Source organism: Vigna angularis, chromosome 2, assembly GCF_016808095.1.
Source record: "Vigna angularis cultivar LongXiaoDou No.4 chromosome 2, ASM1680809v1, whole genome shotgun sequence".
Classification (NCBI taxonomy): domain Eukaryota; kingdom Viridiplantae; phylum Streptophyta; class Magnoliopsida; order Fabales; family Fabaceae; genus Vigna; species Vigna angularis.
In genome coordinates, this window is record NC_068971.1 from 49,836,849 (window position 1) to 49,860,464 (window position 23,616).

The 23,616-nt window shown below is 31.3% G+C and overlaps 2 protein-coding genes across 3 annotated transcripts; both read right to left on the reverse strand.

The window, feature by feature from the left end:
- Positions 1–1,483: 1,483 nt before the first annotated feature.
- LOC108329196 (uncharacterized) lies at positions 1,484–8,018 on the reverse strand. Of its 2 annotated transcripts, XR_008247363.1 has the most exons (16): positions 7,614–8,018; positions 7,458–7,530; positions 7,329–7,350; positions 7,157–7,235; positions 6,994–7,026; positions 6,638–6,786; positions 6,303–6,459; positions 5,644–5,884; positions 5,242–5,483; positions 3,552–3,815; positions 3,352–3,462; positions 2,825–3,049; positions 2,537–2,740; positions 2,211–2,387; positions 1,824–2,132; positions 1,484–1,635 (listed from the first exon to the last, which is right to left on the reverse strand). XR_008247363.1 is itself a non-coding variant. In XM_017563292.2 (15 exons), the coding sequence occupies exons 1-15, from the start codon at positions 7,941–7,943 to the stop codon at positions 1,926–1,928; spliced, it is 2,514 nt and encodes an 837-aa protein (XP_017418781.2). In that variant the 5' UTR covers positions 7,944–8,018; the 3' UTR covers positions 1,484–1,925. The 2 variants fall into 2 exon arrangements, 1 of the variants encoding a protein (XP_017418781.2); XM_017563292.2 differs by having other exon boundaries at positions 1,484–2,132.
- A 1,030-nt stretch (positions 8,019–9,048) lies between these two features.
- On the reverse strand, positions 9,049–14,364 carry LOC108326970 (peptide chain release factor APG3, chloroplastic). The gene is made up of 15 exons (XM_017560610.2): positions 14,153–14,364; positions 14,016–14,072; positions 13,863–13,943; positions 13,716–13,773; positions 13,519–13,622; positions 12,936–12,987; positions 12,473–12,522; positions 12,194–12,259; positions 11,951–12,115; positions 11,429–11,501; positions 11,188–11,320; positions 10,820–10,877; positions 10,634–10,681; positions 10,165–10,248; positions 9,049–9,375 (listed from the first exon to the last, which is right to left on the reverse strand). Exons 1-15 carry the CDS (start codon positions 14,324–14,326, stop codon positions 9,304–9,306), a joined length of 1,275 nt encoding a protein of 424 aa, XP_017416099.1. The 5' UTR covers positions 14,327–14,364; the 3' UTR covers positions 9,049–9,303.
- Between the last annotated feature and the right edge of the window lie 9,252 nt (positions 14,365–23,616).

Genomic DNA, 23,616 nt, shown 5'->3' on the forward strand with positions numbered 1-23,616 from the left:
TTAAACTTAATCTTAATCTTGTTAAAAATATTTATTAAAAATATCAATTTTCATAAAAATATTTGTTAAGATTTATATACAATTTAAATTTTATTTGAATTTGAGGAGGGAAAAAATTGTTTAATTTTGAAAATTAAGACTAAATTGAGACAAAATAAAAATATAGGGATCAAATTGCAACATAATAAAAATACAGGGACCAAATTGAGACTAATGCAATGACACGTGGCCTGACAATGACACGTGGCACTGTCAGTGCCATGTCACACTGCCATTGCCACGTGGCACACTATCCGTTTGACACGTGGCATTTAAAAATTTTACTTTTAAAAAAATAAAAAATAAAAAAAAAATAAAAAAAAATAATAAAAATATAATTCAAAAAAATCATGAACTGACACGTGTCACCCCCTTTAACGGTGTTAGTATGAAACTAACGGCGAGGCCTTAATTGATTCAATTTTTCACAATAAGGGACCTAATTGATCACTTCTAAAATTAGAGGACCCAATTGAAACGAACCCGCAAATATAGGGATCTCCGAACCTATTAAACCTAGATTTTATTATAAATGCTTCAAAAGAATAATTCAAAATATGAATACTACTTTTATATTATATTTCAAAATTAACTTTGATTCCTTATTTTCAAATCATTCTTTGAATAGATAACCGTTTAGGAAAAAAAAATTGGTAAAGAGTAATAAGTTTTTACTTTGTTTAGAAGAACAAATTTTAGAGAATAATTATTTTTTAAAGAGATTGAAAAACTTCATAATAAAATAAGTTTTTTAGACAGAATTTTAAGAAAATTGAAAAATTATATAAGAGATTATCTCATACATTTTTTTCCAATTTTATTATTTATGTAAATATTTTTTAAACTAAAATAATTATTTTACTAATTTTATTCTTAAGTGATATTTTTAATTTAACTAACTTTTATTTAAATTTATTAATTTAATTATTTTTAAACTAAAATAACTATTTATATAAAAATCTAAGAAAATAAATACAAATTATATACAAAAAAATTATAAAATTATTTATATTTATTTTTATAATAATAAAATAATAATTTTATTAGTTTTTATATAAAAAATAACATGTACTGATAATTATAAAAGTAATTTAATTGTTTAAAATTAGACAATTTCAAAACTTACTTTATAAAATTAAAATTCAAAAATTCTTCATTCTCTTTCCTTTATTAAATTCAAGACTGGAGCTGATATAGCAGCAAAGATTTCTTTAAAATTAAAATTGATTGTCATTATTTTCAATCTCTAATATAAGCTATTTTTTATATCTGAACATTTTTAAAATATTTGAAGTAATAATTTTTTATATTTGAACATATTTAAAATATTGTCCAAACAAAAGAAAACTTAATATAAATTATAAATGTTACAAAACTAAAGGATTTAAAATAAAATCAATTCAAATTTAATATATTTCAAAACTTCAATCCACAAGATTATGCCTTATTTCAAAGCTAAATTCTTGTCATTATATGGTGTTACTAACAAGAAGTGTCACATCACTATGTACACTCAGATCGGAAAGGTTTTTGTATGACATGACACGAACAAGAAGACATGAAGGATTTAGCCGTAGCACTGTGACTTTATTGTGCCTGTATGAGAAGAAAAAAGTAAATATATACTGACAGACCCCAGCTTTTGATAATTATTTCAACCCTTATATACATATACAAACTTCCATCATTCCATGTCAAATTTGAGGCCCCTTAACACAGGCAAACGAAAAGGGTTGCAACCAAGCATGCATCAATCCCTGAACTCAACGGAGAATGTTACCTACCTTTATTTGACAGAGAAGTCAGAACCAACTAGTTCTGTATATGACAAGGGGATCCAAGAGGGAGCTTTCACTGACGAGCTTACCCAAATCACAACCACTAGTTTATGTGAACAAAGAGGAAGGTTTTTTGGAGAGTAAAGCTTCAAGTGAAGAAGGATCAGTCAAGGGGGGACTACAGGTGAAGTTTTGGCAAACAAGAGCTACAACCTTGTTGACGTCATAGTTATTTTTTGCCATTAGAGAGACATTGTTGTTATTTACTTCCCAAAATTCCATCTCTTCTTTGTTACTGGGGTCTATATGAATAACCTGTGATGAACACAAGCACTAATGTTATTGACGACAATCAGAATGAGATGTAAAGATATAAGGAGTAACTGTACTTACTGTTCTGTTGGGGTCATATAATGCATGAGCTGCGGCAAGCATGTTTTCAAATTCTTCAGACGTCCTTCCACCAACCACGACAACTTGTTTCCTAGAAGGTACACGCAACATGTCTGCTGCACAACACATTAGAGGCACTGCCATAGCCATATCTTTCAATCTTTTCTCAAAAACTGCCTGCATTGCCATTTCAAGAGAATTCTGGTCAGTTGCAACTGACCCAGTGATCTAGAAACAGACCTCAAATAATCCCATCCCACCACTGTTAGCACATATATGAGAAGAAGCGATTTTTAGGAGGAAAAGGGCGGAAGGGTGTTACGCACCAATAGATGTTCTGCATTTCGCTTATAATTCTCAGCCTTACTTCCAGAAACCATGGAAGCCAATCTTATAAGGTTTATGGCAGAAACCGAGTTTCCAGATGGTTCTGCCCCATCATGATCTTCCTTCACACGGAGGAGAACTGAAGAATCTTCTCCTGTATTATTGAAATATCCACCTCCAGCCTTATCAAGAAACAAAGCATCCTACAAGCAACAACTATCATTAGCAATTCAATGCCTGGTATACAAGAAATACAATTTCTATGGTGTCCAGACAATCAATATTACCTGGGTTTCCTGCAATTCAATGGCCCATAGAAGCCAGCTAATTCCACCACCAAACTCATACAGATCCAGCAATCCTGAAATCAGAAAAGCATAGTCATCCAAGAAACCAGGAGCTTTAGATGGAGAACGTCTGAAACTATGGTATAGCCTGCGAGTCTCCACATCATAAAGATGCTTCCTAATAAAAAATGCTGCTTTTTCTGCAATTTTCAAGTACTCCTTTGGCTGAAATATACATAAACAAAAGGAGGAGAAAGTTAAAGACAAAAGGAAAAATCAAGTTGGCTGTGTTCCTCCAACAACTTTACCCACTATTCCTTCATAACTTAAACAATCAATGTCCTCTAACTCAGAAACTACTCATTATCCAAAGCCTTAATTGTGATCCACAGTTTAAAATTATATATCTGTATGATAATTTACAGATATCTTCCACAGACACCATAATATAAAGTAGGACTTTCTCATCTTTTTAAATATTGGTAGCCATTCATCATCAATGCTATATTAGTACGAGGGAAACTTACTTCAGTGCCAACAACAGGAAAGTAGAATTTGGACCCTTCCGCTTCGCCCTTGAGAATCTTAGAAGACCTGGCAAAAGAAGAGACTGCCAATCCATTCCAAGATACAATAACCTAAGAGCATAGGAACCCTTGAGAGTTCACATAAACTCGTTGAAGTATATATCATAATAGGTGAATCCTAAATTATTCAAGGGAAATACCTTGTCATCCAAATGTGGCTTTGGACGCCTTGACCTTGCTTCAAACAACTTACGCCTACATTCTCCCAGAATTTCTTGATATGTCTCAACTGACATGCCATATTTTGATGCCAGTCCTGAAGGTTCCTTTCTCTCAATTAGGACATTCTTTTCTTTGAATTCATTGTGAGGATCACTCATCTCAGACAGGTCACAGTTACCCGATTGCTTTATGTAATAGTGCTCCTCAAAAAGAGCAGCATGCTCTCCAAGTATGTCTTGAACCTAGATACAACAAACCAAGTCGGAAGTCACCTCCAAAAATAATACACCAACCAATCATTAATTACAACAATTTGACTACAAAATGTCACGGACCAGTAGATAGGATCGACAATTACACGAGGAAATCGGGACACTGATATCTGATACCTAATTATTCTCAACTAGAAATATTCTATTTTTATTTGGATGGACAATATAGAAATCTATAAGAATAAAAAACAATAAAGAAAACATTATCCCCAGAGTGTGCAATAAATATCAAGGAGAACCACTAAAAAAAAAGATATTAAATATATGACAAAATTTAAAGGAATATCGTAACTAACGAGTTTAAGCAAATATTTCCTGAACGACTTTTGTAGTTAGAATGTCCTTAATAAAGATTAACACATTTTAATATTGAAAAATACAGTTATTAACCCACACGATTGAACTACCAGCTGTGCATGATGTTTCATAAACAATGAAAGTTCTGATCCTTTTCCTTATTATGATGAAGAAAACACTAACGACTTGGGGCAAATCTTCTTCAACTTGATAGGGAAAACTAGAAATAAAGGATGTCGTTATGACTGTAGTTTTTCTGAGTAAGTTTCTTTAGAAAATGTCATAAAAGAAAGAAGCTTTCTTAAGTATGTGAGAGTGGCGGGTGGCGGGTGGCTGGTGGAGGGAGCTTCACTTACCGAGAGGGATGAATTCGAGTAGTAGTTAGAGAAGGATGAAATCCGTTTATCTGAGCAAATTATCAGTGATGATGAACACATTTTGCTCTGGAAAAATACAATTACTAATTCCCACAACATAAATAAATTGTTTAAATTGACTCCTTAAAGATTTTCATCTTACTGTCATATCAGTGGGTTATTGCGTCCTGTCGGCAACTTGAAGGCCATGTCAAGTCCTTTTATGTCAGCCGAGCACAGATAGTCTGAATGGTTTTGAAAGGCCAGATGCTGGATTTGGACCAAAAGAGGGCGCCATGATTTGGAAGGTTTATGAGAAGCAAAAAGTGGGGCACAAAGTTTAGTGTTTGTCAATTTGACAGAACTAGTTATGCATAATATAGATTCCAAGATAGGAAGGGGACATAGGGATGAGTGGTGAGAAGATAGTCGGCTACGGTTATTACTCTTTAAACATGATATTGAACAAACATTTTCTTCTGAGGAGCACATTCCTCTCCTTCTGTCTATTACTTCTCCTTCACATGGATTTAATTAGTGATTAATACAATCAGTTTTCTGCATACTCGATTCTGGTTCCTAACCTAATTGGACCCAATTAAAATATATAAAGTTTTTAATGAATTGATTGAACCGATTTATTTTTGGGTACCAAAATAAAGACTTGTATATTTTCAGGAACCTACAATGTAATTATTCCTAAAGAAATATAAGGAAAGTCAAACAGGACATGAATGAAAGACCTCTTTTCTTTCCCATATGTAAAAGGCTCCTTCCTTTTTTCTTGCAGCTCCTTCAGTCTCTGCACTGTCAGCATCCTCTGCTGAAAAGATTTCACCCTCTGGACCAATCATATCTCTCTTTAAATAGTCAAGGATACCCCGTGATATATATGAATAGAAGTTATCTTTAGTGATAGAAAACGCATCTAGATAAACATTAGCAAGCTGCCCTTGATCATATAGCATCTTCTCAAAATGTGGAACTGCAAAGATATGAACAGATCAACAATATAATCATAAGATTTCAAATCAAGGGGCATTGGATATAACAGCACATCCTAATTAAAATGACCCAATCAAATTGTACAGGAATAGCTCATATATACATGTACAATATTTACTCAAAGTCCAAGGTAAACTTACCGTGCCAGCACTCATCCACGCTGTATCTGTGAAAGCCACCTCCAATATGATCATGAATCCCGCCTTTTGCCATGCATTGCAAGCTAAAGAAAACCATTTTCTGACTTCCATTAGCCCCATCCAATTTTCCTGTCTCCTCCAACTTTTTGGAGTGATAAAGCATCAAGTTTATCTCAACTGGTCTAGGAAACTTCGGTGCAGATCCAAACCCACCAAACTTTGGATCATAGGACCCAGAGAGCTACAAAGAAACAGTAGATTGAATGATATTTAACATTTGAAACACTCAGCATAAATTAAGGATTTAAAACAAAACATCCAACAAATGCATGCAGATATAATATCATTCTCACAGTATTAAAAAAACAGAGAAGAATATCTTTGATCTACGTCATTACAATATAAAAAACTTACTATTCTGTCTGCTATCAGCCTCAAAATTCATTCTTTGTGAGTGAGAAAAGAAGATTGCCATGTTTTTAATAATTTCTCCATTTTCATACAGAAATAGCACAGATGACAACAATACTGTGTATAAGAAAGCTCTATTTTCTTTTCCCGTTTTCCTTTTCTCCCCTTTAGACATGTCTAAGAAATGGAGGGGAAGGTTTCCAGATAAAATTGAAATGGTAGACAAAAGCATATGCTCAAAGCCTCACCTGCTCTGAGCACAGACGTAATGCATCAGCCGGAACCTCATCGGGCAGTTTATCAGTATCTGCACTAGCAGACATTGCCTCAGAAAGCTGTTCAATTGCAAATGCTCCACTCTTAATCAGCATATCCCTCTTACTATCCCAAGCCTGTTTTACTTTTCTGGAGAAAGGTAACAGAAAAGAGTATATAAATACGAGCCTCAAAAACCAGAATACAAATTTAAACAATTGACCTGAAGTTTTATACTCAAACATTTTTTAATGCCATCCGTCAAATTTACTCAGAGAAGTGCCCAAGCAGGTTGAAAATTCTAGTTAACACTTGCAATGTCTCTCACCTTAGTATAGTCTTAAATCCAGGTCGCCCGTACTTATCATCAGGGGGGAAGTAAGTTCCACCCATTAAAGGCTTCAAGTCGGGGGAAAGAAACACACTCAGAGGCCAACCTCCTCCACCGTACAAAGCCTGTACATACGTCATGTATACCTAAAGACAAAAGAAAATCCTTTAGTAAACCTTGTTACCTGGTGAAACCTCAACTTCTCTCCATCAGCGTCTCAACCATTCAAATTCCAAAGGAATTTTAGAAGTTCTTAAACACCATTTTGGATATAATATCATGGTAGGTGCTCTTAACTGCCATGCTTCCAAATATATAAATTAAATGAAAAGCTAAGTATCGATATTCTATACCTTATCAACATCTGGTCGTTCCTCTCGATCAACCTGCAGTATTAAGACATTAAAGAAAGACAGAACAAAACATAACAACCTGTGAAGCAACATAGAGTGAAAACGGAGAGAACCTTTCGAGAAACTAAAATTCAAAGTAAAATAAAAGGAAAAATTAAACGACCTTAATGCTAACAAACCAATCGTTCAACAACTTTGCAACCGCTGCGTCTTCGAAAGACTCGACCTCCATAACGTGACACCTTACAAATAAACACTTCAGATTCCGAAAACGTTCAAAGATGAGATAAAGAACAGGAATCGTGAGTCACACACAAACACGCGCGCGTACATACCAGTGACAAGTGCTGTAGCCAACTTCGAACAGAATCGCCGTCAAGAACAGCACGGGCAAAGCTTCGCAGTCAATTACGCAAACGAAATCGGCAAAAGGAAAAACGGAATAGAGAAAGGGAGAGAATTACTAGATAAGAAGATAGGCACGTCGCGCCTGCGCGCTTCGGCGAAGGCTTCTTCACCCCACGGATACCAATCAACCTTGAACGGGGAATTACAGATAAATAAGTAAATAATTGTAATTATATAATAGTGGAAAGGAGAGGAGAAGGGTGAAAAGTTACAGGGTTGTGCGCGTGTTGGAGAAGGTAAGGACTCTGTTCGGAAGCGAGTCGGTTTATGTGGTTGTGGAGGGAATGAGAGGAAGCCATGGGGATGAGGTTGAGAGTGAGACGTTTTGGTGAGAGTGGGAAAGGGAATTTGAAATTTGAAGAAGGGAAGGGTTGGTGAGAGAGAAGACGTGGTAGGAGGAGAAGAGAGGGAGAAGAGGAATGGGTGATGCGGTGAAGCATAGAAAGGATTGTTGGGAGTGAGTGAGAATGAATGCTATGTCCGAATGAACGAAAGAACACAAGAGTAGTAGTATTTGCCTCCCTGGGGAATGGAAATTGCATATCGTAGAGGGACTGGGAGGTGAGTTGCTATGTGTAGCTCTTCCCTCATCAACACTTGGACCTGGTTTTTTTGGTCCACATGCTTCGCGGTCATAAACTTAAGAAATTATTATTTGGACTGCATATTATTATTACATTGTTGGTTACTGTAAATAGAGTAGTATTTTAGTTTATAAGAATTAAACATTGATATAAAAAATACAACGTCAACAAAGTAGAATTAAAATTTGACTTTAATACGCTGTCTTATAAAAATTAATATCTTATGTGTAATCCTAATGCTCTTGAATATTTAAGATGTGTTTGTTTTCCTGATTGATGGTTCATTCTCGTGTTTGTTTTTAGTGATGATAGCATAAGTGGAAGGAAAGAGAATCGTCGATTATTTATTTTGATTCTCCAATAGAATAAGAAAGAAAAACAGAGAAATACAAATAAAATATTTTTTTCTACACAGACAAACTACAATATATATATATATATATATATATATATATATATATATATATATATATATATATATATATATATATATATAACGTAGTTAATTGTAGATAATATGATATAGTAAAATAATAATTATTAAAAATGATTTATTATGTAATAAATATATCATTTCATAATTTTTTAAATTATTATATTTATCATTTGCAAATTTGTCATTTATGTTTCACTTTCTTTTCTATAATCCAGAAAAACCTCACTTTTAATTCTCTTGTCCTAGTTTTGATCATTTTTCGCTTTCTTAAATCGCAGTGTTTCCTATCCTGAAATAAGTTCTTCATTTTCCCCTAACAATAAAAAGAAACATATTATTCGAAACTAATGATTTCCAAGTAGTGATTAGCCAAAAAGGCTGTCGTAAAACTTAGATAGGCACTAAGCTCTGGTCAGAAATTAATATTACTCTTTTATTTTTTTATCAGAAATGGAACCCTAAAAAACCGTGTTGCTTTTCAAGGCTGCTTCAACATTAATATATATATATATATATATATATATATATATATATATATATATATATATATATATATATATATATATATATATATATATCTTGGCTACTTCCAAGTTTCAATCGTACGTGAGAGAAGGAAAAACAAAATGCAAGAATTAACTGCACCATTTTACATTATGAAACAGATCTTTACTCATAACTATAGGATTAAATGTCCGTAAAAACCTATATATAATTAAATGTTACATGAAAAAGTGCTCCCTATTCACTGCACATTGAATCAATTTGATACGTATGCTCCAACTTAGGATGATGGACACATTCAGGGGAACAACAATACGATAGATCGTCCATTGTGAAAAGTACTACAGCAAAAAATTTCAAATAACTTGGGCAAGATTATCAGCCAGCCGTAGCTCCTACAGATTCAGCAAGTTCTTCCAGAAGTTCCTTTTGCTCCATTGTAGCGCAAGACTGCAACAAGAAAGGGTTTAAAGAAAGCAGGGCTCTGATATATGCGAAGTAATTTTATTCACTAAATCATATTAACTCATAAATGGCAAAGTGCGTAGCGTGGTATACCCTTTTAATGTAGTAAAAGTGCAACTTTTTGTCAGTCTACTGTTTATCCTTCTTTACGGTTTGTCAATTATGTTTTCACTGTATTTTATTCTTTCAAACGTCCAAGCAGAGTGCAGGCCATGGGTGAGTTGCCTGCCTTTTTTTGCTGCAGTTTCCATTCCCTTGCAGTGTTTTAAGGTCTAAACAAGTTATTTTTTGGTTAATGTGACTGAATTTCGGTCAGAGAATCAATGTCGTTGCAATCCAAGAGTTTCAATGATTTTGGGGGGTCTCTGAAGCCCTTCAAATTTTCTTGTTGCAAGTTCTTGATTACCAGACCCATTTTCATCTTAATACAAACCTGCGTAATCTAATCATACCAAGAGGAGGAATACTAATAACATACTCTCGGTCTGTCACACTCTTTTGAATACAATTTCTACTATTAGTTGAAATCTATCGAAAATTACACAATTTTATGGGTCCTACTTTTTATTTAATGAGTTATCCTCTCGTAGTTTCAAATGAATTTTAACCATTAATAAGAAATGTGTTCCTATATCGCCCCTGGTGCCTTAAGTATAAGCCACCTCAACAAAGTGCACATGTGCCCTACATACACCACTTTCTAAGCATATTTTCTACACACAGCCACACTGGGAAACACAAGCAAAAGTCCAATCCATGTGTTAGGTAATATACCTGAACAGCATCTTCTATGTCACCATCAAGAAAAGAGGTGAGCTCGTAGTTTGTCTTCAATCTGTGGTCAGTAACCCTGTTGTCCTGATAGGAAAAATTTAAGTGTCAAAAATTGGCACTAAGCAACCTTAGTTTCCTAAAGAAAAAAATGAAAATTTAACAACACAGCTATATTCTACCTCTATTATGTCAAGAACTGCATCATTCTAGTTCGCTGAATCTTATTCACTTCACTCAATGAATATGATTATCAAAGATCTTCAAAATAACTTATTGTTTATTATGTCTCGTTTCTCACGTGTCTTCTATTTTTCTAAGAAAAAGTATCAGCATTGTTCAACTAATAATTTATAAAGGGAAAATTTTCCATGAATAAAATTATAAAGAATAGAAATTCATTAAATTTCGGAAGGGGATTGGAGAGACTAATAAGTGAGTGTAGCTATGTTAAAATATATTTAGACAGTACCTTATAATTGTATGTCCGAATTTTTTCTGCTCGTGCACCTGTACCGACCTGTAATTGGAGATGGCGAGGCAAAGAAATTTTAACTCAACAACAGTTTGCTCACCCGTATAGCAAGTACACCATATAAAATTTAATTCAATCAATATCCCACTAGTATTTCAAATATCAGCACAAGAAGGAGCATACCTGTGATTTCCTTTGGTTTCGTAATGACTCTTGTTGTTCCCTTACCTTGATCTCATATCTGTTAAAGAGTATTGTATCATTTTACATGTAACATACTAAAACAAATAGGCTAAAGAGAACACTTAAAAAAATTACACTAGTCAACTCGAGTATTTGGTCAGTTTTTGGCTTCTTGATAATAATATCCTTTAGTTCCTCAAGAATAATTGAACAGAAAGATTGAGATATTTTATCATGTGAACATGTATATAAGAGGAAAAGGGGAATAAAGGTGGAAGACATCTCAGAGATAAACACGACTCTATTCTAAAACCAGACTTCTGACGTTGGCAAGAAACCAAAAAGCTAATGACAATGTCGATGCTTACAGTTTTGCTCGGAGCAACTGAAATGCACGATTCTTGTTTTTAAGCTGTGTTCTTTCTTCAGTACAAAAGATGCGGATTCCCGTTGGTTTATGGAAGAGATCAATGGCTGTTTCAACCTTGTTTACATTCTGACCTGCAACATATCTTTGCATGAGATTTCATGGAGGACTTTATTTCTTGCTCCCAGGAATATAAAGATTGATTACTTGACTAAAAAGGTCTCATGGTCCTAGATATTTACCTCCAGCGCCCCCAGAACGTGCAGTCGTCAGTTCAATATCTTTGGGGTCAATTACGACTTCAACTTCATCAGCCTAAGTAAATATTCCAGGTCAATAGATATAGATATTGTTTTTAAATCTTAAACAAAGAGAAGGCATGCATATACTTACTGAATTATAATGCTAAAAATTAAACTGATTAAAGAACGTAAGAATTTAGAGAAAAAAAATTCTGTACAGCATCATCCTATATTTACAAAATTTAAGCTACTTTCAACAATATAGATAACAAATTCAGACAACACTATATCTATCTCTATATCTATAACTATACACACACACACACACACACTTTAGACTTAATCTCGATACTTGTATGATTAAGATAGACTGCTATACAGAAGTAGTAACTTTTGGAATAAAATGTCAAATTAGAAATAGTCCACGTGCAAAAGACTTTAGAAAATGTTTAGATTGCTTTCAAACCTATACGTTGGGATCATGAATAATTTATTGCTAAAAGCCATAAATATGTACTCCACCTCTGGCATGATAGCCACTGTTGCAGTAGAAGTATGTACCCGGCCCTGTGCTTCTGTTAGAGGAACACGTTGAACTCGGTGGACGCCAGATTCATATTTCAATTTACTGTAAACACGATTTCCTTTTATCTCCATTACGTAAGTTTTGTATCCTCCTTTTTCTGCCTAAAAGATCGCAAAAAAATTATACAAATTGCATAAGCAATGAGAAAGTGTTTCTGTTTGAGTTTTTACGAGGAATACCGCAGAGCTTGAGACCAGAGAATACTTCCAAGAATTCCTTTCGCTATATCTTTCATACATTCGGACCTGATTCAACACAAAACACCATCAGAATATGCTTATAATTGAACTTCACGTTAATGGTTCCTTGTTTGAACCACGATAATAAAAAAGTAGCAGTGACAGTTAAACAATTCAGAAATTGTCCAATAATAGATTTGTCATTTGTTACATGTGTGAGCACTTTAAGCATTCCACATGGATTAAACTCGGAAAGGACAAACGTAACCATGTACCTACAAGATCACCAGCCCAAATTCCAGCCTCGTCACCACCAGTGCCTGCTCGTACTGCAGAAGTGAATGAAGATAAAAAATCCTTAAAGCTAGAAAAGTACATGAAGAAACAATGTATTGATATGTTAAGCTTCGCTATCCAGAATTGTGGAGTGCAACTACAGTGTACATGATGGGAGAAGCCAAATTAGGCACTATGTTATGCATATAAATTAAATAAACGAATAACACTCCTCGCATAGAAAAATTGAAAAACAATAGCAAAAGTAATTCTATTAATCCAGTTAATAAATTTCTTAATAATATTTCTATGTTTCCTATTATTAAAATGCAAAAATCACTCAGAAAGATTATAAATTAACTTTACGTCCTATGGCACAAGTCTCTCCCATGATGCATGAAACACTCAACTAAGCCATAAAGTAAAATCATTGCGCTACGACAATATAAAGAAAGAGAGTATGTACCTTCAATCATTATGTTTCTAGCATCCAGAGGATCACTGGGAAGCAGTAGCATCTATCATTATGTAGGACAAAATTAAGAAGTTTCAAAATACAAAAAATGGGGGGAAAATATAGAAGTAGGAAGAGAGGTTCAAAAACTCAAGATAGCCAACGGCAAAAGTGGTTACAGATAATGAGAAATATTAAGAGGAGATTCCTAGCAATGTTTTCAAAATCAAGGAATGAAAACTCATGAGTCACCATATCCAGTAACAAAAGAGACTACATATTATGGGAGTTATGAAAGCAAGTCACAATTCCTCTCATTGTTTTGAAATTTCAACTGATTCAACGTTTTGGATTGATGATTGTTACCGCATTGGAATTGAACTAGAAGAAGCAAACAAAAACAAACTTTCACGTGAAAATGCTGCATTCCCAAGCCAATACATTACTAGAAGAAAATTTCACGAAAGAACATATAAAACAGACTTAGAATTTAGTAATTCAGATTTTGGACATTAAAATACAAGTCAAAAGCAAGACAGAATATGACTTGAAAAAAGTTGCAGCTTGCAATGCAATTACAATGTTAAAAACAAACCTTAAGCTGGTCCTCAAGCTTAGCGAGTTGCTTGGACAACGAGTCGATTTCATAAGATATCATCTCCACCATATCCTCATCATTTCCAGCATCCTTCGCTAAAGCTAAACGACAATAGTTCATAAAGAAAACAAAAATCGATATCATTCGACCTTCAACTTCAAGTACCTAACCAAAGAGAGAAAAGTTCAGAAAACCTTTGGTTTCTTCTAGAAGCTTCTCACAGTCCTTAAATTGCCTGTAGACGGACACAACCTGCACCACAAATAACATTACACAGTTTCGTCAACACGTAAGGTTTAATTTCCATGCAAATGAGTAAATAGTAATATAAATTGTAGCACCTCGTCAAGCTCTGCCACTGATTGTGCTAGCTTCTGATACTCCTTTGGATCAGACACGATGTCTGGATCAGCAAGCTTGACCTGAAATTTCATCTATGACACCAAATCCATCACAGAAAATGGAAGCATAATAGCGCGTAGTGTCATACATACCGATAATTCTTTCCAGGTTTTCTCCGCAGAATCCAACTTCGTTATCAGATAAGGTTCCTGCAGTTCAACGGTAATAAGAAAAAAAATACATAGTCGATTCGGCAAGTTGTTGCATTTCAATTATTTTAGTGACTTACCGCCATGCAAACGATTCTTGGATGTGTGAGTTTGGTGGCGACGCGGCTGAATGTGGAACGGCGTCGCATTTGGAGTAGGTCGCGGCGCGTGACGCATATTCGAGCTGTGAAACTCGCCGTTAAGCTATTCATGGCCACAGAGTGACTGGATAGAGAAGGGAACGGCGCGTACATTAATACAGAGTGGTTGTTGGCGTTGGTGTTTGGATGAGATGAGGCACTGATTCTGTTGGGTTCTTTTTGTTGGGCTCTGTAATCAGATTTATTAGGCCTAAAATGTATTGGGCTTAACATTTGTTATATTGCCAGAACAAATCTGTGTGCGAGTAACACAAATTTCATAATGACAACCCTTTTTTCCTACCTTACACCTTTCTTGTAAGAAAAAAATAAGAGATTTATATGACTATATAAACAACTACACTAGTTTTTGTGTATATAAGTGTAACATCCGTTTGTTAAGAGTTACGTAGTACTAAACATTTCAATAACATTTTTACACATATACAAATATATGTATATATTTATAATTTTTTTCTTACAAAATTTCAAAATATAACTTCCTTATATTCTCAAAGAATCAAATATATATAAACTTTGAAAAAGGAAATAAATAAAACATAAACATTTGATATTATTCTATCTTTATTTAGATTATTCTTTTCTATCATCTTATACTTTGTATACAAATATATATAAACTTTGAAAAAGGAAATAAATAAAACATAAACATTTTTTTGTGAGGCTATTACAAGAAAAATAGTTATTGAAACAGGACAAGTAACTATACCTTGTATGCAGACTGAAAAACATAAGTGATTATTATTTCATCAAGGGTTCAGTCAAAGACATAAACTCACTTTGAACAAAATCCCATCTCCTACCGACAAGTTTAATAATGTTTTTAAATATGTCTCAAATTAAAAGGACATTAGAAGCATCTCGATGAATTTAAATAGATGTTGGCATATTATACTATATGGATTTGTAGTTTCTTTTTATGCAATTAATCCTATTTTGGGATGTTTAAACCCCAAACTTTGGTTAACTTGTTTGTTACTAATTATTAGGTTACATTAGTTTTTGTATGGTTTGCTTTTTTTACGGAATAATGTTTCGTTATTATGTTTCTTCCTTCCCTTTTCAATTAAATGCTAAGTTTCTAATGATAGTGTTTTTATATATTGACTTTAACTTTGCCTTTGAAATGACTAAAAAAGGTAGTTTTGTAGTGAAATCGTTATTATTAAAAAATCACTAATACTTTTGAATATAAGATATATAAGTTGATGATGTTTTACTGATTTTGTTGCTATGATTCTCATTATTAAAATAATGAGATTGAAAAAAAAATCGTAAAGAAACATGTATTAACTAATATTTATTATTCTAATTCAAACGTTATCCTTTTTGAGAATGATGACATTGAGATTCATGATTAAATAAATAATTGATGGAGGATCCGATTTGGTAAATTAGTTGAATGTTTAATTAGTCCCGTTGCGCATGCTTATATTACAATAATGATTTACATAATGATGTCGACTTGTTTATATTTGATTTTAGAAAAAAATTATTCTATTCATACTAATATTTTGCTACGTAGTTCTATTTAGATTTTACTTTAAATTTGTTTTCTATTTGAGTTTATATTTCAAATAACATTACATAGAGGTGTTTTAAATAAAAAAAACACAAGAAGAAAAATAAAAATAACATAAGTGATATTTAGAATTTACAGTTTTTTATCTTATTTTTTATTATCAATAACATCAATTATGAAGGGTATACATTTAAAAGTAAAAATAAAAAATTTTAAAAAACATAACAGTGATATTTTATCCTGAGTTTTGTGTTTTGGAAGGTTGATTACTACCTTTTTTTTTATTATTTAGGATGAAAATAGGTCAGGTCGGGTATAGATATCTACAACTCTACTTATATGATAAAACTTTATCGGTTACTCTTACAAGTATCCGTTTAAAAAATATTTGTGAATATTTTAAAATTTATGAATATCTATGAATATTCGCATTATGAATACCTATAAATATTCGCAAAAAAAATAAAAAATATTTATACATTTTTAAAACAAAATTATAAAAATATATAATATAATATAAATTAAATATAAATTAAAATTTAATTTTAATTTAATTTATTTTAATAAAATTTAATTTAATTTAATTTTTAATTTAATTTAATTAAAATTATATAAATTTTTTTTATTTATTTTTTTAAGGCAAGGAATAAGTAATATACTTCCAATCCATTTAAAAATAAATATTAAAATATCTTTATCTGTTATTAACGGATAATAAATATATACAAATAATAACTACTCAACGTGGATTTTACATACCGCAGATTTCTTTTACTATCCTAAATGTATTGTTGACCGCGTGAACTAATAATGGAAGGAAAAGGTGAACGGTAGAAGGTAACCTGCATATATGGAATGTGAAGAGTGTGCCCCCAGTCCTGAGAAGTGTTGATTAAAAGGGTGGGGTCCAATGCTGCTGCTTCACATCATAATGTCTTCATCTTCTTTCCACACTGCACTGATGTCTAATCATGCACACCCCTCTTTCAACCCACTCTGTCAAAATATATTTTTGTTTTTTATCACTTTTTCCACTTATGTCTCTCTTTATCATCCAGCTCCAACTTCCTATCAATCAGATCAATCTCACCAACTCTCTTTCTTTTAGGTTGGATACGGTGATATAGGAGGAAGTGAAGGCCAGGATTTGCACCAAAAAATGTTTATGGTATGGTCTCTCACACAAGGATATTATTTGAAATGTTTATTTTAATTTTAAACGTAAAATTACATGTACAATATACTCGTACGACCCGGTAAGGCAATAAAAGGGCTGAACGATCTTATATGCAACTTTAATAATAATTTCTAATCAAATTTACTGATATTTCTTATACATCAGGTATTCTTTCGGTTGAATTGATGTAGGTCGGTCGTCATTTTTTATTATGTTCTTTTTTGATCTTCAATCTTTTTCGAGAATGTAATCCGTTTTGATGAATTGTTGATCTGCAAAAGACACTTCAACGCTCAAGTTAGATATTTTTCATAAAGAAGTCTATATTTTATTGTAATAGATTAAGATGTCTTTACTTGAACATTAACCCTATATTTATAAGGCTTATGACAATCAAGCTCATTAATTCATATTGAATATTGCAATAGTGTCGTATATTCATATTTGATACGACAATCAAACCATTAATATTTAATAATATACTTGTTAATTGCCCATAAATACCGTACATTTTTCACTGATATGGTCAACAAGTGTATTAATTGGTCATTAACAACATCTATCTTACCTGGCTCACAATCATTGAATTACCAGTTGGTGTAGATGGTCCTCTCCTAGGACGGTCGACTACCCATGTATAGTACATTAAGGCCCCCAAGCCCCGAGCAGCTATTTGCAAGTGCGAAAGGGCTTAACTTTTTGTAGTCGAGTCATGGTAGGAGCGGTTTGAGCTGGTCACTAGAAGACCATAGTTGAATGTCTTCGTATGACCGCCCGGGATTGCTAGTGAGTAGATCACTAGGAGACACAAGTGAGCTGATCACTTGACCGCCTAGGATTGCTAATGAGCTGGTCACTAGAAGACCATAGTTGAATGTCTTCGTATGGCCGCCTGGGATTGCTAGTGAGTAGATCGCTAGAAGACACAAGTGAGTTGATCACTTGGTCGCCCAGGATTGCTAGTGAGCTGGTCACTAGAAGACCATAGTTGAATGTCTTCGTATGACCGCCTGAGATTGCTAGTGAGTAGATCACTAGAAGACATAAGTGAGCTGATCACTTGGGCGCCCAAGATTGCTAATGAGCTGGTCACTAGAAGACCATAGTTGAATGTCTTCGTATGGTCGCCCGACATTGCTAGTGAGAAGATCACTAAAAGACACAAGTGAGCTGATCACTTGGCTGCTCAGGATTGCTAGTGAGCTGGTTACTAGAAGACCATAGTTGAATGTCTTCGTATAGCCGTCTGGGATTACTAGTGAGTAGATCACTAGAAGACACAAGTGAGCTAATCACTTAGCCGCCTAGGATTGCTAGTGAGCTGGTTACTAGAAGACCATAGTTGAATGTCTTCGTATGGCCGCTCGGGATTGCTAGTGAGTAGATCACTAGAAGACACAAGTGAGCTTGTCACTTGGCCGCCCATGATTGCTAGTGAGCTGGTCACCAGAAGACCATGGTTGAACGTAAGTCTGGACCTTCCTCCACATGATATTTTTACTCACAAAAATATGTGTTAAGTAAACACTTCAATATATTATAAAAAGTCACTAGAACCTGATAAGGTTGAACGTAGGACTGAATCTTCCTTTGCAGGATATTTTTACTCACAAAAATATGAGTTAAACAAATATATTATAATTTATAAATTATAATGAAAAGTGGAACCACAAAAATATGAGTTAAACAAATATATTATAATTTATAAATTATAATCAAAAGTGAAACCTGTCAAGGTTGAACGTAGGACTGAACCTTCCTGTGCAGAATATTTTTACTCACAAAAATATGAGTTAAACAAATATATTATAATTTATAAATTATAATAAAACGTGGAACCTGTCAAGGTTGAACGTAGGACTAAACCTTCCTGTGCAGGATATTTTTACTCACAAAAATATGAGTTAAACAAACATATTATAATTTATAAATTATAATGAAAAGTCACTAGAACCTGTTGAACGTATGACTGAATCTTACTGTGGAGGATATTTTTACTCCCAAAAATATGAGTTAAACAAATATATTATAATTTATAAATTATAATGAAAAGTGGAACATGTCAAGGTTGAACGTAGGACTGAACCTTCATGTGCAGGATATTGAAGTAGGACTGAACCTTTATTATAATTTATAAATTATAATGAAAAGTCACTAGAACCTAATAAGGTTGAACGTATGACTGAATCTTCCTCTGGAGGATATTTTTACTCCCAAAAATATGAGTAAAACAAAATAAAAATTATAATTTATAAATTATAATAAAAAGTATTGGAACCTGACAAGGTTGGATGTAGGGTTGAACATTCGTGAAAGTTCTCAAAACAAAAGACATGTCTTTAGAAATTATTATGGAATTTTGTACTCTTGTTGCAAAACCTGGTATTGATCTGAAGTAGCAATGTCGAGGCCGAGCGCACGTCTACACGTCTGGTTCCTCGTAGTGTCATGGGGATGTCGCTCGGTCCCACGGTGGGCGCCAAAATGTTTCGGTTGAATTGGTCTGAGGGTCGGTCGTCATTCCTTGCTCTGCTCTCTTTTGATCTTCAATCCTCTTCGAGAATGCAATCCACTTTGATGAGTTGTTGACTTGCAAAAGACACTCTGACGCTCAAGTCAGATATGTTTCATAGAGAGGTCTATATTTTATCGCAATAGATTAAGATGTCTTTACCTGAACATTAACTTTATATTTATATTTATAGGGCTTATGACAATCAAGCTCATTAATTCATATTGGATATGACAATAATGTCGTATATTCATATTTGATACGACAATCAAACCATTAATATTTAATAATATACCTGCTAACTGTCCATAAATACCATATATTTTCCACTGATATGGTCAACAAGTGTATTAATTGGTCATTAACGACATCCATCTTACTTGGCTCACAATCATTGAATTACCGGTTGGTGTAAATGGTCCTTTCATAGGACGATCGACTACCCATGTATAGTACAGATATTATAATGTGATTACACTTTTTTTAATTATAAATATATATTAAAATTTATAAATATAAATATAAATTAAAAAAGTAAGTGATTATATTTATTACAAATTTAATATTTTAATATAACTTTCTATCTATTATATTACTTATCTGAGTGTCGAAGTATATTTTACATCTTGCGATTTAAAATATAAATATTGTAAACATAGAATAACTAAACTAAATATAATCAAGATAACAAAAACTAATAAAGAAAAAAGTACAAGTGTTTAATAATTATTCTCAATTTCATATTCAAAACATTATAGTTTTAAATTTCATTAATTAAAATACATATTAAAAGTTTTTTCTAATTTCTATTCATTTTCTTTTGTTTAATTAACTTCATTTTTCACTCTTTAAAACAAATTAATTCTCATCGGAAATAAATTTATTATTTTAAAATTTTAGATTTAAAATCTTCAATTTCTTACATAAATTTGACTTAAGTTTAATAATAGTTTAGTCTCTTTTCACTTATGTTACATTTCATTATTTTTTCTAAACTATTTTATCAATTAAACAAGAGAGAATTATCACATTATAAAATAGAAATTGAGCGTAGCTTTACTTTAATTGTTACTGTTATTTTATTAAAGGTGGCAAAATGAATTAAACTTCCTTAATTTAGTATATGTCTCATTATTAGTTGGCCAAAAACAGGATAAGACACGTTCATTTGTCATAAAAAAATGAATTGAAAATTCAACCCATCTTATCAAAAGATAAATCGGTAGGCTAGTCTGCTATTTTTATATTAATTTTATATTTTTAAAATTTGTCATATATATATATATATATATATATATATATATATATATATATATATATATATATATATATATATATATATATATATATATATATATATATATATATATATATATATATATATATATATATATATAAGTATGTATATGTATATTAAAAACTCAAAATATAAATATTTTTTAAGTTTGAATTGATTAGTTAATATCTCTAATAAAATAAATTAAAATAATTATTATTTTAATATATTAAATTATTTATTATAATTAATAATTACAACAAGTATTAATAATTTAAGTCGTGATATTATTATATATTTATGTCATTCAAATAATTTAATTATAATATATAACTTTTTGAAATAATATTTTTATTTTATAAAATACACTTTGTTTTTAATTCATTTGACCAAACAGAAAAAAATGTAGTGGCTAACCACTTCATAGATTCCTAATCATATCCTAAAGATAGTAACACTGATAAGAAAACTACATATTAATGAAAATGTTTACTCTCTTTTAATAAAGGTCACTTGCAATTTTGTTGACTTTTTCGAGAAAAAATTACTAAAACTATTAATCAACGATGAGATATAAATTAAATTAATATAAAAAATTGATACCATTTTAAATTCAAAACGATAAAAACAATAATTTTGGAGATTTTTTTTTCTTTATATACTATCATATTCAGTATGAAACATAAAATTGTAATAACACCATCTTTAAATTGTTTATACTTTTACGAAATTATTCAAAATAAAGTTAGCTAACTGATGGATTTTTTCAAGAGTTTATTGAGTATGAATAACTTTATACTAACTTTTATTTATTTTTTAGGGGAGCAAGAAAAAGATTATTTTTATAAAAAGATCAAAATATTTAATTTATTAGCTTAAAAAAATATTTATTGATCGTAGTTTTCTTTAAATGTGATTCCTTTGTTAGTCTTCATTTTTCTTCTATTTTTTTATGCACAGTCTCTTTAAATGTATTTAATTTAGTATTTTTAAACATTACTACTATTTTATTTTTTCTCTCATTCCCTATTGGAGCTACATAAAAACTTAAAATACTTAAAAAACGAGAAGCCTATAAATATAGTACACGATGAATTAACTCTTTTTTAAGAACTAAAATGGGAAAAAAACATGAGATTTTGAAGGTATATATACATACACACATATATATATATATATATATATATATATATATATATATATATATATATATATATATATATATATATATATTTGATATTTATATAATTAAAATTATATTTGATATTAGTGAAAATAAAATATATATCTTTTGATGTTGAATATTTTAATGTCATATTTGTTATTGTGATTTTTATTTTTTACAAAAATCATTTAATTAATATTTAAAATAATAAATGAGCAAATAATAGTATATTTATTAGTTCAAATACTGATCGTAAAATTCAACCCATTTTGAAATGAGAGACGAATTCAACACAATCCGTTTTCATGGACAAAAGAGTCAGCCTTTGCCACCCGTGTCATTCATGTAACACCTGAAATAGTTTCCGTAAAATGGAGGAAACTGTGCTCTAATATTACAAAACAAATTAATAAAATATCTTAAATTTAATATATTATTTTGTTCTGCTGATTACCAGATGGACTGTATTCAGACATTGGACAAAAGAAATGGATGGTTTCATGATGACCACCAGATGTACGCATCTAAGATCATGATTCATCCAACAGTTGTCGCGTTCACTAATTGTAAGCTCATATAGGTTTATTCAAGGAACTTTCCAATAACTGTTCTTTTCATATTTTTTTAACATATTCGACAATAAACCTTAAATAACTTCAATATTTTTAATGCATTAAATAATTTTTCATTGATGATATAATAAATATTTTAATATGGCCATTTTATTTTTTAGTACCATCTGCAATTTTTAATGCATTTACTAAGCTATCTCCAATCATACACGTCTTTTCCCGTCAAAATCACTATTCCTTTGCCTCGCAGTTAATATAAATATAACGGACTTTTGATAAATGAATTTTCTTCTACGAATTCTCATATACTTAATAATTTTTGTTAATTTCTTATAAATTAATAGTTAGTTTGTTAATACAGTAGTATTACATTTCGAAAAAAAACAATTATAGATGTTTTAAGAACATATTTTTAATGTCTTTTTTTTTATTAATTTAATTGATTCAAAGTTATATATTCTCATTCCTTTTTGTTTTTATTTAGTTATCGGTAAGACAATATTAATTACCGTTTTGTTATTATTTAGTTAATTGTTTATTGCGAAGAACAAACAAACAATAAATAAAATCATATAAGATAAAAAATAATTTCTAATTCTTTTACGTAAAACCTTAAAACACGGATAGAATTTGTGTAGATTTCGTTCTTATTTCACGAGTTTCATTTGTTACTTTCTAGTTTTAAAAAAAATTTAAATGAAAATAAAAATATATTAAAAGAAGTGTGTTAAAGATTACATTAGATTGAATAGTGTAGTATAGTTAGCTACTACCCGCAACGCATTATAACATGCAATCCCACTCGTCCTTTTTAATCCAACTTTAGCAAGCTTTACACATAATATACTTGCTTATTCTATGCAATTCTTTACGTGAATATCTTTAGCTACTATGTCATCATGACGATTCATAAAAGCATGCCACTTTTCAAAAGCCAAAAACCATGTTATAATGACATATTTTTTTCATTCGTTTGATGTATAGTATGAGAGTAAAATATCATAGACAATTAAATTTTTATATTTTTTCAAGAAAAAGTAAGAAAAGATAATATAAAATAAATATAAAAAAATTATTGATAAATTCAATTTAAAATATATAAATGAATGTAAACCTATTTTATAAATCAATTTTATATACTGAGTAAGGTGTGTTGGAA

What these genes read in the sequence shown, in the direction of transcription:
- LOC108329196 (XM_017563292.2), bottom strand. Translation starts at nt 7,943, where the DNA reads ATGCAATTTCCATTCCCCAGGGAGGCAAATACTACTACTCTTGTGTTC. An exon ending in ATTGGTTTGTTAGCATTAAG is followed by an intron (nt 7,027 to 7,156) that starts GTCGTTTAATTT and finishes TTAATACTGCAG; the next exon opens with GTTGATCGAGAGGAACGACC. An exon ending in TTCCTGTTGTTGGCACTGAA is followed by an intron (nt 3,050 to 3,351) that starts GTAAGTTTCCCT and finishes TGTATATTTCAG; the next exon opens with CCAAAGGAGTACTTGAAAAT.
- LOC108326970 (XM_017560610.2), bottom strand. Translation starts at nt 14,326, where the DNA reads ATGTACGCGCCGTTCCCTTCTCTATCCAGTCACTCTGTGGCCATGAAT. An exon ending in CAGTGGCTATCATGCCAGAG is followed by an intron (nt 11,502 to 11,950) that starts GTGGAGTACATA and finishes ATATTTACTTAG; the next exon opens with GCTGATGAAGTTGAAGTCGT. An exon ending in ACGTTCTGGGGGCGCTGGAG is followed by an intron (nt 11,321 to 11,428) that starts GTAAATATCTAG and finishes GATATGTTGCAG; the next exon opens with GTCAGAATGTAAACAAGGTT.